We start from the raw sequence: 13,894 nt of genomic DNA, 5'->3' as shown, positions 1-13,894 counted from the left end.
CACTATAGCCATGCATACCCTTGAGGTGGTTGGTCGTCTGATTGCCATCTCAAGAGGCCGCTGTGGTGCCTTTATCACTGCTCAGGTTGTCCTGCCTTATTCCCCCATTGTGATGGCATTAGCATTGCCAGTTTGTCCCCCTCCCCCCAAGTTCCTCAGTTTAAAGCCCTCCTCACCAAGTTTGCCAGCCTGCTGCCAAAGATTCCCTTCCCCTTCCAGACAGGTGGAGTCCATCCCTCCCTAGCAGCCTATGATTGTTGAAGAACATCCCATTGTCATAAAAGCCAAAACCCTCACATTGACACCAGCCACGTAACTAGGAGTTGATTTGTATTATTTGCCTATTTCTAGTCGCCCATTATGCTCCAACACGTAGTATGGAGGAGAAGATAACCTGGGCACCAATATTTTTCACTTGCTTTCCCAGGGCTTTATAGTCTTCCTTAGTTCTGCCCAGTTCCCTCAACCTCTCCTCATAAGACCAGTCTTTTGTTAGCTTATGTTAAATATGATGGCATTGCAAGTTCACTTCTCTGTTATATTTCAAAGGTGATAAATTCATTGATTCGGTATCCTGAGCTGTTTTTTTAATAAGTAAAGGAATTCCTCTTATCTTTATTTAACTACACCGCCTTTTACAGGAGAGGGGCTGTTACTGCATACTAATTTAGGGATGTTAAGCTGAGCTGCTGCAACTGCCAGGATAATGACACTGGTCCAAACTTTGTTAGCCTGCTGTCTTGTGGGACAGTCAGGATTTTTAGTGACAGTTTGTTTTTGCTTACTAGCAGCCAATCTTAATAGTTTCAGCTGCCAGTACTTCTGTACATTCATACTTTTAACCATCTGAATAATCCAATTAATTTCTCTATCATGCCTAAAAGAGAGCCTTTGCTTAAGTGTTCAGAGACAGTAATGCCAAAAGCCTTTACTGATGCTATCTTTTCCAAAATATATCACTTTCTTGCAGTGTGTCTTATCTGACCTCTTATTTTCCAACAGTCCCTCAGCTTTATTATCCATGTATCTCTTCAGAATGACTGGTGGCAGAGACATGCAAATAGATCATTTAATTTCTCTGCAATGTCTTTATCCCCCTTAATTGTTCCCATTGCACCCTGGTACTCCACTGAGCCTTTTGATTCTCTCACAGCCTGCTTACACCTCTTATAATTAAGTAATTTCCTCTTATTTATTTTCATGTTATGCCTTTGGCTAATCTCTCCACCAAATCCCTCAGCTAAACCATCTTCATTTTTGTTTTACATTATTGTTCCTTACCACTAGCTTCTGTTGGGCTAACTTCCCATTTTCCAAAGGATGTTTGAAAAGCCTCTTTTGTGGTACCTTTCCATTCAGCCAAGGCAGATAGGCACTCTCCCTCCGTCATCCTTTTTGTCTTTCTGGGGCTTGTGCAAATCTTTTGTAACTCTTTAGTGGCTCACTTCAGTAGGGTCCATGCTGAATCCTTACAGCACCTTACACATTTCCCTTTGTGCAATAGCAATTTATTTCACTTTTTTTTTGTGAAAGGGTTAAACTGGTGGGGAGGGAGGTTGGAGTAGGGAAGGGAACATTAAGCAAAGGAACAAAAGAGATGGACTAATAGAAAGTGGTTCTGTGTTCATGCATAGAAAATGATTTGGATGCAAATCAGTCACACAGCTGAATGGTTTGTCTCAAAGCCTCAAGATTAGGGAGCAGAGGGCTTCAGCCTCAAGTGGCACTCTGTCTGATTTCTGTCCAGACCCTGCATTCACAGTGTGCCTGCAAACAGCCCACCTGGAGGACTTGTCTGCTGCTTTCATGTCTCCTTGTACTCATCTGAAAAATGTCTTTGTGTTCATTTTGAGTTATTTCCTACACTATGTCTTAAAACTGCAAATACATAGAGGGGCAGGAGGGATCTGGGCAGGGGACAGCCAGATTAGTTAAACACTAAGAAAACTGGGTGCCATATCTCCCAGGCAAGTAAGCTGTACTGAAAGTAGATGAAAGTACAGGTGAGAAATTGCTTAATAACCTGGTAATTTATGTAGACACCTAAACAAAGATTGGAATTCTTAACAGTAGAGTCTGAGAGGAAGATTTTGTTCAATCAAATGAAATATTTCATTGTCGTTTAGAGTTTAAGTGGGTTGTAGATATGCGTTGTACACATCATTTCCATACAGCCCTACTGAAATGATTTACAGCCTCTAAAAACATCAGAGGTAGCAGAATCATGAATATGAGTTTGAATCTTCTGTTAAGAAAAATTTTTCCCCAAAATAAAGGATGAAACCTTTGGAAAAGATAGCATCAGTAAAGGCTGATCAGTAAAGGCTGATCAGATCTTTTCTGATCGCAATGTGGCCCTATTTTCACACCTTCAGTAATAAGTTTTCCGTTAAAGATTTGAAAATGTGGGGTTAAATCAAGCTCTGGATCAATCCATCTTCCCCGGTCTAGTCAGAAAGCCCATCCATGAATGAATTTTGTGTTGATGCCAACATGAGAGTGGAGAACATGTGTGTGAGGACACTTTTGGAGACACTGCACACCTCTGAGACTTTCCATGGGCCAGTTCTTGTAGAAGGCTGATGCCCTTGAATAAGGATGCTGGGGTAGAGTAATGTAGGGTAAATTATACATAGGTACATATCTGTAGATATGGTTTAGGGCTGCAATTGTTTTTTTCATCACTGAAAATATTGTAATTTGTTGCTGATGTATGAAAGTAATCACCTGTTTCAGCTGGGCAGTAGGTAGTATATCCATAACACTATTTTTTTAAATAAATTTAGACTGAAGATAAATGTCAGTTGCCAATCCAATCAGTATGCCTTCACCTTGCGTTGCTAAGTAAAGCTCAGGTTTAGCACAGACCAAGGCTGTCCCATTAATGTCCCATGCAAACGAGGGAGGGGTGGCCTGGTACCCAGCAGCAACAAAGTTAAATATCTTCAAGCTCTAGTATTACAAGTTGCCTTAGAAATTGTACTTCAGAGAGGCTTCTAGCCTAGGCAGAGAGGCATAGTTTAGAAACAGCTTTTTCAAGGGACCACATCTTAGAGAAGAAATGCGTATTTCCACTCAAAACCTGGTGAAAGAAAAGAGAAAGAATAAGAAAACACTTCACCATTTATTTGTAACAGAAATTTATCACATGTTGCATCCTTGCAGGGTAGAGATCTTGATGGTAGAGAAGTTTGTTTTGACTGCACACGGGTTTTTTCTTTCAGGCAGAATTTGAAACAACGCTCTTGTAGGCTTAGATGACTTGTTTTAAATTAAAGGAAACAGCAGAAAAGGATTAAATTAAAATCTCCATGGGAGAACATGGTGTGAGCCTTCCCTGTAATAGACCTCAGGCCTCATCAAAATTTAAGAATTATGCAGAGGTAAAGCACACTGCCATAGCACCATGTTACAATTTCATTTTGCAGAAGGTTAAGCTGTACTCTCTAAAGCTTTCCTTGCTTGTTGCTCTCTAAAAGAATCTGTTGTTTGCAAATCATCTTAACGGGAAGGACGAGAAGGCCTGATTCAGCTTACTCAGGTGTAAATATGGAATAAGTCATTGAAGTGTCCAGCTCTAGCTTCTGTAAAATACATGAGACGGAAGTAGAAAGTGGCCCAGGCTTCTCAGTACAGAGTTTCACATTAAAGAAAACACTTCAACATTTTCTTCTCTGTCACTTGCTACCTCCTTCAGGGCCTCCAAGGTTTCTAATTATTCTCCCAGAGCCGAGGGAAGCCTTGCAGCCAGCCTATTGGTAGCTGCTAATTAATAAAGAGTTCCCATTTTGAATGGATTCAGCTATTTTTCATGTTGCATTTTGTTCACAGAAATAAGGCAACAGTCAAATTTTATTGTGCAAAGACTTGGATCATTCCCTCCACTCAAGCAGGAAGCCAGGGAGCCTAGTTGTAACCATACCACTCATACTAATATCGTACCAATTTATTTCCATTTCTGATTTTTCTCTTCATAATAGAAAGAAAAGAAGGGGGAAAAATGCACAAACAAAAAGAACTGGTGAAGTATATCCAAAGGAGCAGGGATTTAAACTGATAGCTTCAATCTGTTTCATTTCACCACAGATAAATATTTTCTCAAAGTAGCTTAGCTAAAATCTATTGTAAGGAATGCCAGAAGAATTGAAAAGATTTGATTCAGGGTTTATTTTATCCGTCAGTGAGCAGGACTTATCACATCAAGCAGAGGAATGTGAGTTTTGGAGCAGGAGCACTTTAGTGACACCTCTGAAACAACTTCCTTTTCTAAAGAATTCTTCCAGAATAAGTCCCTGTCCCTGCCCATGCCCCATCCACAGCAAAGCTGACTATCTTGAGGTCTGAAGATAACTGCAGCCATTGATTTTGGGGTTTTTTTCTGCTTTGGCTTTAGGAACTCCTTCATAGATATCCTTCGTGCTATCCTACTGTCCTTGGAAGTGCTCATCGAAGATCAGGAGCTTCAGATAAATGGCTTCATTCTAATTATAGATTGGAGCAACTTCTCCTTCAAGCAAGCCTCCAAGCTTACGCCATCTATCCTCAAACTGGCCATTGAAGGGTTACAGGTAAGCGGAGGGTAAAACATGTGCCTCCAACTTCTGTTGCTGCAGCCAGTGATTTTTGCCTCAGCAGGCACTGGGCAGGGTGAAGGGTGGTGGGAGAAAATCATCCAGAATGCTTTAGTGTCCAATCCAGTCACAGCATAGATTGATTTTCAGACATTTCATCTGGATTGTCTTTCGCTTTTATTTCAGCTGTAAACTAGTGTAACCAGAATATGTGTTACTTACTGCAGCATTAAGGAGGACAGTTAGAGGTTTGAGGTTTAATCCATCAGAGAATTCAGGGGGATTAAAATCCAGCAGTGTCTGCCTTCTGGAGTGTGCAGTTCACATGCAAGCCCATCTGTATGCAGAGGAAGGGTGGCAGGAGAAGAGAGCAGTTCCCTTAGCAGATGGAAGTGTGCTGTCGTGTTCACGCGGGTGCATTTGTGTCGGAGGGAAATAAGAAGAGGGAGGACAGGCTCCCTGTCATGCCCTCATTCTGACTGCCCTAATTTGTCACACAGGCTGCTGTCATATTATGGTTCAGACTGTTCAGAGGCTGCACATCCACTTGGTGCTTGCAAATAAATAGAAGCAAGCTAAAAGCATATGCTGTTATGGGGTTAGGTGGAAAGTGAGGACAAGGGAGCTGGGGCTTGATGGGACAACCTGAGGATGAGGATAAGCTGGTGGTGTTCAGAGAGGACTTCAGTCCTTTCCACTAGAGTCTTAGCCCATCTCTGTTGTTAGATTTGAGATGTATTTCTGAGTTTGCGGTAGTCTGACACAACCTTATTAACTGTGGGTGTTTGACGGAATCCAAGCACTACTTGGACCTTTGGATACCATCTTGTCCAACCTCCTGCTCAAAGCAGGGCTGACTTAACCTTAGACCAGGTTGCTAAGGACCACATTCCATGTAGCTCTGTATTCAAAAGGAGAGGTTTTATAAGTCATTGTTTCCCCATTGTATTTTTAGTATTTTTCAGGTATCTTGCAGTCATAAATACCTCAGGAATAATCTTCCCTGGTGTGTGTGTATCTTAACTTTAATTCATATACTAGAAAGAACAATTTGTTCAACTAATTTTTTTACTAACAAATTGTCTACAATTAGATCGTGATTATCTTTATGTTATTATTCAAAAATCTGCCAGCGGTTTTAAGACTGTGTTCCCCTTTGTGGGGATTTTTCATCTGTTCTAACAAAGTAGAAAGTCAAGCTGTGCAATTAGTCCCTAGGACAATACCTTATCTTCTCCTGCTGATACTATCGCTTCATCTACCTTCCTTCAGAGGATAATATTCTGTGGTTCAAAAAAACCCTCCCATCAGGGGGAAGAGAAAGCCAAGTGATGCTCATAAGGAAATAAAATTCCAGCAAGGTGTCCTTGTGCCTGTTGGAATTGTGCACCTCCAACTCTCCAATAAGAGGCCAGCCCAGCCTTCATCCCATCTGATTTCTGGCCACAGCACTGCCAGGTTGTCTGCCTACTGTGTCGAATGAGGGGACATGTCCACATTATGGCATGTCCAGCTTTGAGCAGTAAAATGTTATTCCTTTCAAAGCCAGTTTCCCCTACTGTGCATGTTCACAGGCTCTTCTTTGACATCCCCATCATCTGGAGGGAGCCCCCAGTGTATTTGCAGTTGCTGGCAACTACATGTGTCTGGAAGTATCAAAGCCTGGAAGTATCAAAGATGGTCTTATGGTGTCATTAACCTGACATCCTGTGCCAGGCAGTTTAAGGAGGCTGCCTTTCTTGTTGGTGGGTGGACGTTTCATTTCTCATTTAAAGACACGTTATTGTCATCTTCTCCACAATATGTAGAAGTATAACTTTCTCTCTAAAAAGTACAAATTGGGATAATGTGTCCCAGACTTTTCTAACCACTGGTGGGCTTGATGACTTATAGGATTTGTGAATGCTGTACTCCAGTTTACCAGGTTTAGAAGGAAGTAATTCATGTTTATAAAGCACATATCTAGGAAGCAGTGTTGGTGGGGGTTTTTTAGGTTTGTTTTTTTTCACTATCACCACTGCTGTTGAAGTACCTTCATTAAGACTTCATTCCATTATTATTTTAAAAGACCTAGTGTTGTCCTAATGTAAAATTTATGTAAAATGTAATTGAAATGCAGGCAAGACCTACATACAGAGAAAGAGGAGTCCCAATATGAGTTGCATTGGAGGTCACTGAAAGTGAAAAAGTCAAGTTCTGCTCTCATGAGATGGTGATGTCTGAAAAAAATCATGATTGTCTTAGTTCCTTGTTATTTCTCACAGCTAAGGCATTGCACATGTACAGGTGCTCAGACAGGCAGACTACATGGCAATTCCAGTCCTCCTTTCTAAGAAGAGATTTTGGGTTATATTAAGCCCTATGTAAGTCTGGTGAAGTGGATCAAAGAAAAATAATTCTCTCTTATGATTTCTAGTGAGATTGAACCCATATGTTCACCTGTTGGTGTCTAAGCCAGGAACTTCTAGCCTCTCTGTATGTAATAGCAATTCTAATGCCATGGCTGAACCATTTTTCCATAGCTTTGTTAAGCTTTCATCTGATTCAGTATCTCAGACCATCGCTTTCTAAAATATAGACCTACTAAAAAATAAACAGTAGTGTATTTAACAATTTAAATTTATGCATTTGGTATTTTTTTTTCTTACTTTCAGATTGCTTTAAGCCAATTAATATATTGGCAGTTCATTTTTTTGCATTTATATTCAGTTTATTTTTTTCTTCAAATTGCTGCTGCAGTGCATTATCACTAAGTGCAGAGAACAAACATTGCACAGGTCCATATGTTGATTCATCCTGTGTTACAAGACCAACACAGTCAAACCTAATAGACTGAGCTGTTGCTATTATATAGGATGCTCAGTTCCAAATACTGTAAAATCTGTAAATGCTCAGGGAGATGAAGTATGAGTTACATCACCATATGGTTGAAAACACATTTTGCTCAATACTACTCTTTGCACTGTTTGGATTTCTGTATATATTGCATCACGCAAGGCAGCTCATTATAAGTCAACAGGGCACCTACTCTGTTTCTCAGTTATTTAATGACCTAAAAGTAGCCTTATGACTCCACTTTAAACAAAAGTTGTTTGGACACTAAACAAGTATTTGTACAGTATGGCAATCCTCATCGTACCACAGCAGCACAGGGACAAATGTGGTTTTAGTGCCTAAACCATCCCTGTTTAATGAGCTCTTCTCTTCTATCACAAGGCAATTGCTACTGCATGCTTTGAGCTCATGCCATACTCCTTTCTAGACCTTACTGATCTTTTGATATTTAACACATTAAAGAGAAGATTGTCATCTGGATAGAAAGGTGGGGAAAGAGTTGTATATAAAACCAATCTCTTTTGCCAATAACTTGATGAGTTTTGACTTCTGATCGTTATTCTTTTAATGTGAACAGCTTTCCCCCTTCACAGCATATTTCTCCCCTCTGTTCTCTTCGTCTGTGAAGTTACACTTCTCTGTGTGTAGTGCTGAACTTATAATTATCCTATGATGGTAGGCATAATTTAATTGTGTCTTAAGTTAACCAGAGACTGACCTTTTGGCATTTTGCATAACAGTTTAAAAGCATCAGAGTCTAATGGCAAAGGTAAGAAACTCATGTTGCAGTCATGAAGCACCTAAGGCACGTAAAAAATGGTTACTGTGCAGGACGTTTGCTACTGACCACTGCATTTGAAGACCTCTAATAAACACGGATATTAGGGCTGAAGTGTTACAATGACCATAGCCTGGGTGTCCAGTGAAGCCCAGACTTTTTCTTTTTAATGCTTGTTGTTCTTTTCCTCAGAGGATGTAGTTGCTTTGCCTCTAGACGGGACTTGATTTTAGGGTGCTCCTACCACTGAGTACAGAGAACCAGTGTTTGCTTCTGCCTTATCCAACACCAGAGCTATGTACTGCAGTTTGCACACATATATGCGCATACCTATTCAGAAATTCCCCCAGCTAGTACTGTGAGCAGAAATGCAGCAAAGTCTCCAACAGCATCCAGAAATATTCCAAAACTTTCAAAACAGCACAAGGTCTGATCTCACCTGCCATTGCTTTAGTGAAAACAAATTAGGACATCCATTAAAGCTGCTTTTTTAAAAAAATTATCTTCAGCTTATCATCATCCAGTGAATTTGGAAACTGGTATTTCTGGGAGGAGAGGGTAATGAAAGGAAATCGATGATGCTTGACTTAAGAAAATCTTAATCAGATATTGGTACTGATAAAATTATTCTGAAAAAATTTCTTCAAATAAAGAAAACTTGTATAAGGTTTTCTTAGAAAGTTTTTTAAGCTTTTTCTAAGCACCAATGCTGAGATCAAGTCAGATAATCAAGCTAACATGTTTATTTGGACATTATTGAAGGTTATCCCACTTTGAAATCTGGAATGAAATACCACTTTAGGGAAAACTCAGCCTGCTTAGAATTACGTGAAGCTTTTTTATCTTTAATATGAGCAATAGATTTAAATAAGTTAAAATAGATTTTTAAAAGTTAATTTTTTTTTGGAAATTCCCTCCTACTGTAATTATGTGGGATTGAGAAACTTAATGTCAGTTAAATTATAGCAGCAGATTACTTGTCTCTTGATGCTATCTTATACAATCAAATATTTTTCCTGCTGTGCTTCTGAAGGAAGAGCTAAAATATAAAATATGCTCAAAATGCAGACTAGAATGTAGAGCTTGTAGGAAAAAAGTGCAGTCCAATATTATAACAAAGGGGTAATTTGTTTATTTCTTTTTCCAAATCTTAGTGAAAAATATGAGCCTTAGAGCTGATAAAAGTTTTCAACGGAAAGCTATTTTTTTCTTGAACAATGCCATTTTTTCAAAATAGAAGTATTGCAGTGAAATATGTTTCCAAAATTCTCTGCAAAACTCTGGAAATATGTTTCTTTCAAAAATTTTCATCTGGAAAATCAAAATACTTACCACTCCATTTCATTATGAGTGGTTTAGAAGCACTTGATTTCTTTCTTAATTGTTATCAGTTTTTGCTTTTTCAGAGTTGAAATCAAGCTGAGATAATGGAACAGTATTTCAGATCAGCATGACGTGGGTTAATAGGTGTGACTGAATCTTTGATATGGTCAGGCTGGGGAATCTGAGCAGAGCCCAGGCAGTCCTCATGCATCTGGAGACTTTGCCAAACCCTTTGCCCTGCAAGTTGGGTCTTTCCTTCACCAGCCCAGACCCTGGAGCAAGGAACTGGCTCTTCTTTCCTTGTTCAAGCATATTTATACTCTGAAACCTGAGGCAGGCGTGAACTCTTTGACTTAGCACTTCCCATTGAACTCTTTATGAGTCAGTCATGTGAAGGATGTAGGCTATGAAATGCCTTACATAGTGACTCTAAGATACTGCTAGTCTTTCTACAGTGTTTCTGAACATAATACTGTGGTTACTTGAAAGTTTAAAGTGAGTGAGAATCCACATCACAACACACTGAAGAACACTCTGAAAAGGCTTGTTCTAGCTCAGCCTTTCTGTAGAATTCTGTAGTGTAGGGAGAAACCTGTCTATGTTATAAATATCCGATGATGCTGTTATGTCTCATCAGGTATTTAAAACAGGTCATATAACAGAAAGACAGAGAGCTATCTGTCATTGCCTACTGAAGACAAAACAGATTATATCCTTAGTAATAGAAGCTGTGCAAGTAAAACTATATATAGACATGTGTATACACTGGCTGGGACAAGGACAAGTAAAAAAACCTTAGCAGCTAGTATTTATCTCTGGGAGACTTAATGAAGACTCAAAAGTCACTCATTCATTTGTTCTGCTGTTCCTTAGTCTTTCAGGTTCAGAATCTCAAAGACAAAAGTCAGCAAACAGCTGAGGCCAGTTGCTGGCATAGTATATCTGGCTGGGGCTCTGTGCACATCTGCAGGGTAATGCTGATTTATGGCAGCTAGGAATCAGTCCTTCTTGCTCTTCTGCTGTTGGAAAGAGACCTACTGGTTTATTCTGTTTTTTTTTTTTTTTTTTTTTATGCCCAGGATTTAAAGGCTTGTAAAAAACTAAGGAGATCTCTAGATTCTGGATTTTGTGCAAAACCCTTGTCATTTTCTTTATCAGGAAAGAGAAATTGAAGAAAAGGCAATGTTTTAGGCTGGGTTCTTAAGGATGGATAACCGCTTCTTTAGTAGTGGCCTACTAGAGGGCAGACAATTTCATCAGAGTATAAAAGCAGGATGTTCCTCTATCAGAAACATAGTGTGTTGACATGTCCAAAAGGCATGTCGTAGCTTCCCAAACTAGAGTCCCTGCTAATAACTTTAGAAGACCTGCTAATAACTCAAGCTTATGTTTGTAGAGACAAGATTGGCTAAATAAACATGGTTTTACCTACAGAGCGGGGCAAATCTGGTCTGTGAAGACAATAGAGAGCTCCTCCCAGTAAGAATTATTTAACTGTTTCTGAAAAAAGACAGCTTCAAGATCTATTGATATTCAGCATCTGGAAAAAGGCTACAGATCACAGTTTCATAGAGGCTGTAAGAAGCAATGGACTTTCCCAAAGATCTTTCTTGATTTCAAATCGCTATTTGTATGAAATGTAAGTTTGCACATTTACACAGACATTTGGAGGAAACCATTTCCAATATATGCACATAAAAAGCATACCTTATTTTTCCATTAAATGCTGTCTCAGAAGTTTCCAAATCTGTTCTCTAGTTATTTTTTTCCTCACTATTAAAATGTGCTTCATGTTAGAGACCTTTGTTGAACTACTGAACATGAAGTCACAGCTAATGATGGGCACTTAGTATCCATTGAAAGAAGGTCAGTTTGAATCATTGCAGGAACACTCATGCTATCTGTCTCCAACAGCTGTTGTGATATGTAGAGTGAGTACTCTCTGAGCTGTCAGTGACAGTGCCTTTGAAATTTTAGGAGACAAGAAAAGGGATTGACTCATTATATATAAAATAAAGGTAGATAAACAGACTTTGCTCTCTGCAAGAGGAGGCCTAGGCTATTGTGTACCTACCATCTCTAGGGAGCTGACTGGAACAAGGAAAAAGAAAGGCATAGTAGGCTGTAGACTCATAATCGTCACTTGAAAATTGGAATTAACTGCTTAGTAGTATTGATCAGCACAGCCATGTTTGCCAGTTGGAGGTTTTGGGGCTTTTGGCTGTGAGTAAAGGACAAGCTGCAATGTGGACAGCCTGAGAGGCTGGATATGTTAAGTAGAAAGTGGGGTTTTTTTATGCCAGTTATTACATTTTAGTAAAGGTCTCACTGAGTTGATTTTAAGAGTTAGACAGGAAGAAAATACTCTTTCAGCCCTGCCAGGGAAACAGGAATTCTTATTGCAATAAGTCTGGTTAGAACAGAAAGCAGCTGTTTCTTACTGGTAGGCAGTAAAACAGCAGCTAGAGCTAACACCAGTCATGCTTGCACCTTCCCACCAACATATGCATAAGTAGCTCATGATGTACCTTGAACCTTTCTTCCTCTTACAAAATGTGAATGTGCCCAAATGTACTTGCATTAATTTATATTATCCCTGTCCTCATTAATTTTGTAGAACTCCAGGAGTCATGCATCTGTAATAACTATTTAACTTCTTTTACAACCCCTTCCCCTTTTTAGCATGGAAACTGAGTGAAAGCTTCCCAAAGAGAGTGCGTACTACAGATACCTCTTGCTGTGAGAAATATATAAAGCAATTATGCAAAAATATAAAAGGGATTGCACGTACAAGACTAGACCAGAAAGACACAGGAGTAGTGACATTTCAGTGAGAGCTATGTGCCAACAGAGGTGGAACAGGTACTATTTTGTTTGAGTTGTGGGGTGGTGACGGAGGTACATGTGGGTAGGGAGATGGAGGAAGTCAGAGCAAGAGGAGGAGTGATGATATGACTGTACACCCTGTTATGTGGCATGGATTATCCCATGAGCACATGTAGTTAAGGACTTGGCTCTCTCTAGGAGAGAGTCTCCATGCTGGAACCTCACTAACAACTGCAGGACTAAAATCCATGTTCCCTGGGAAAACAGCTGCGGCAGTATAAGACCAGTTGTCCCCTTACACCTCTGGCTCACAGTACCCTTTTAGCACATGCCTTCAAGAATGTGCTGCATCAGTGGAACTGGTCATGGGTCCCTGACCACTGCCATGCGGGAGCCAGCAGCTCAGCTCATACAGCTGCAGACAGGGTTTGCACCAGGACTTTGTGTTCACACTATATGCTCTGCTGGTCTAGGCAAGGTAATAATTTCTGGTGCAAGCTTTTAACAAAGAACTGCAGAGAGTAGCATCTTAAAGTTCTGCAGAAAGACAGTCATTCTGAGAAACGTTGTTTGACTTTCCTACCACACGTAACAGATCTCCTTAAAGCCTCATCTATTATTATTATCTCCCTCTAAACAAAGCAACTTACAAAATCCTCAGTACTTTGTATGGTCATACATATTAGTATGGTCAATATGTGTATGGTCAATATGGTCAAAAGACACCGCAATGTTTTCAGTAACGTTGATGTGAGGTCCCAACTGATGTGAATGGGACTTTCGCCATTGCACTGACAGAGGCAATGCATGTAATTCCGTGTGTTACACTTTGGCAGGAAGCCATTTTCCACATCATAAGAGTTTTCCAGGTTTGTATAAAAAGTCCCTCAACATCAGAGCACTTCTTGGAAATTTTGCACATCAGTTAGAACTTTTTGTCTAGCCATCTTGAAACACTCAGTTTTGTTCTCAAATATTTTTATGTCTCTTCCTAACTGTGTTGAGCATAACACTTGAAACAAGAATTCCTGAATAGCCATGGTTCCTTGATACAAAAATGTCAACCTGAAACATCTCAAAAATCACAGCCTTTCAAGGAAAGATGAAAACATTATGTGAAAAATTCACGGAGAATCCCAACTTGCTTTTCCCCTCCTCTCTACCCCTTTGCCCCCCTGCTAATCCTTAATTTTGACAAATGGGCATTTTTCTGAGGAAAAGAGCATTTCAGTGGAAATTCCTCCAACAGCTGTACTGCCCTGTAATTCAAACCTTCCTACAATTCTTTCAGGATGTGTTTTTCATCCCTGTCTGCTAGATACATATTAGACCATTTGAATGCGCATTCTGCTTTTCACTCTGAGCACACTCCCACTCTTTCAGACTCTTTGCAGTAGAACCAGTGTAAAGTATGGCCAAAGTGTAATAAAAAAAAATTTGCATTTCAGAGAGGTTTTTTTGATCGACTCCAATCTGCATGCAATGAAAATGCAGCTAAGAAAAAGCATAGCTAACACAAATACAATTACAATGCAAATATTCTTCAAATAGCAGATACATT

The 13,894-nt window shown here is 39.7% G+C and overlaps 1 protein-coding gene across 1 annotated transcript in view; it reads left to right on the top strand.

Moving 5' to 3' along the window:
- The window catches only part of CLVS1 (clavesin 1), a 100,896-nt gene that overhangs the window by 27,340 nt on the left and 59,662 nt on the right, over positions 1 to 13,894 (top strand). The window contains exon 2 of the mRNA XM_064442649.1: positions 4,394 to 4,568. Within this exon, the coding sequence (XP_064298719.1) occupies positions 4,394 to 4,568 (175 nt within the window). The remainder of the gene's footprint in view (positions 1 to 4,393; positions 4,569 to 13,894) is intronic.

This window comes from Phalacrocorax carbo, chromosome 2, assembly GCF_963921805.1.
Source record: "Phalacrocorax carbo chromosome 2, bPhaCar2.1, whole genome shotgun sequence".
Taxonomy (NCBI): domain Eukaryota; kingdom Metazoa; phylum Chordata; class Aves; order Suliformes; family Phalacrocoracidae; genus Phalacrocorax; species Phalacrocorax carbo.
This window is presented reverse-complemented; position numbering and strand designations above follow the sequence as displayed.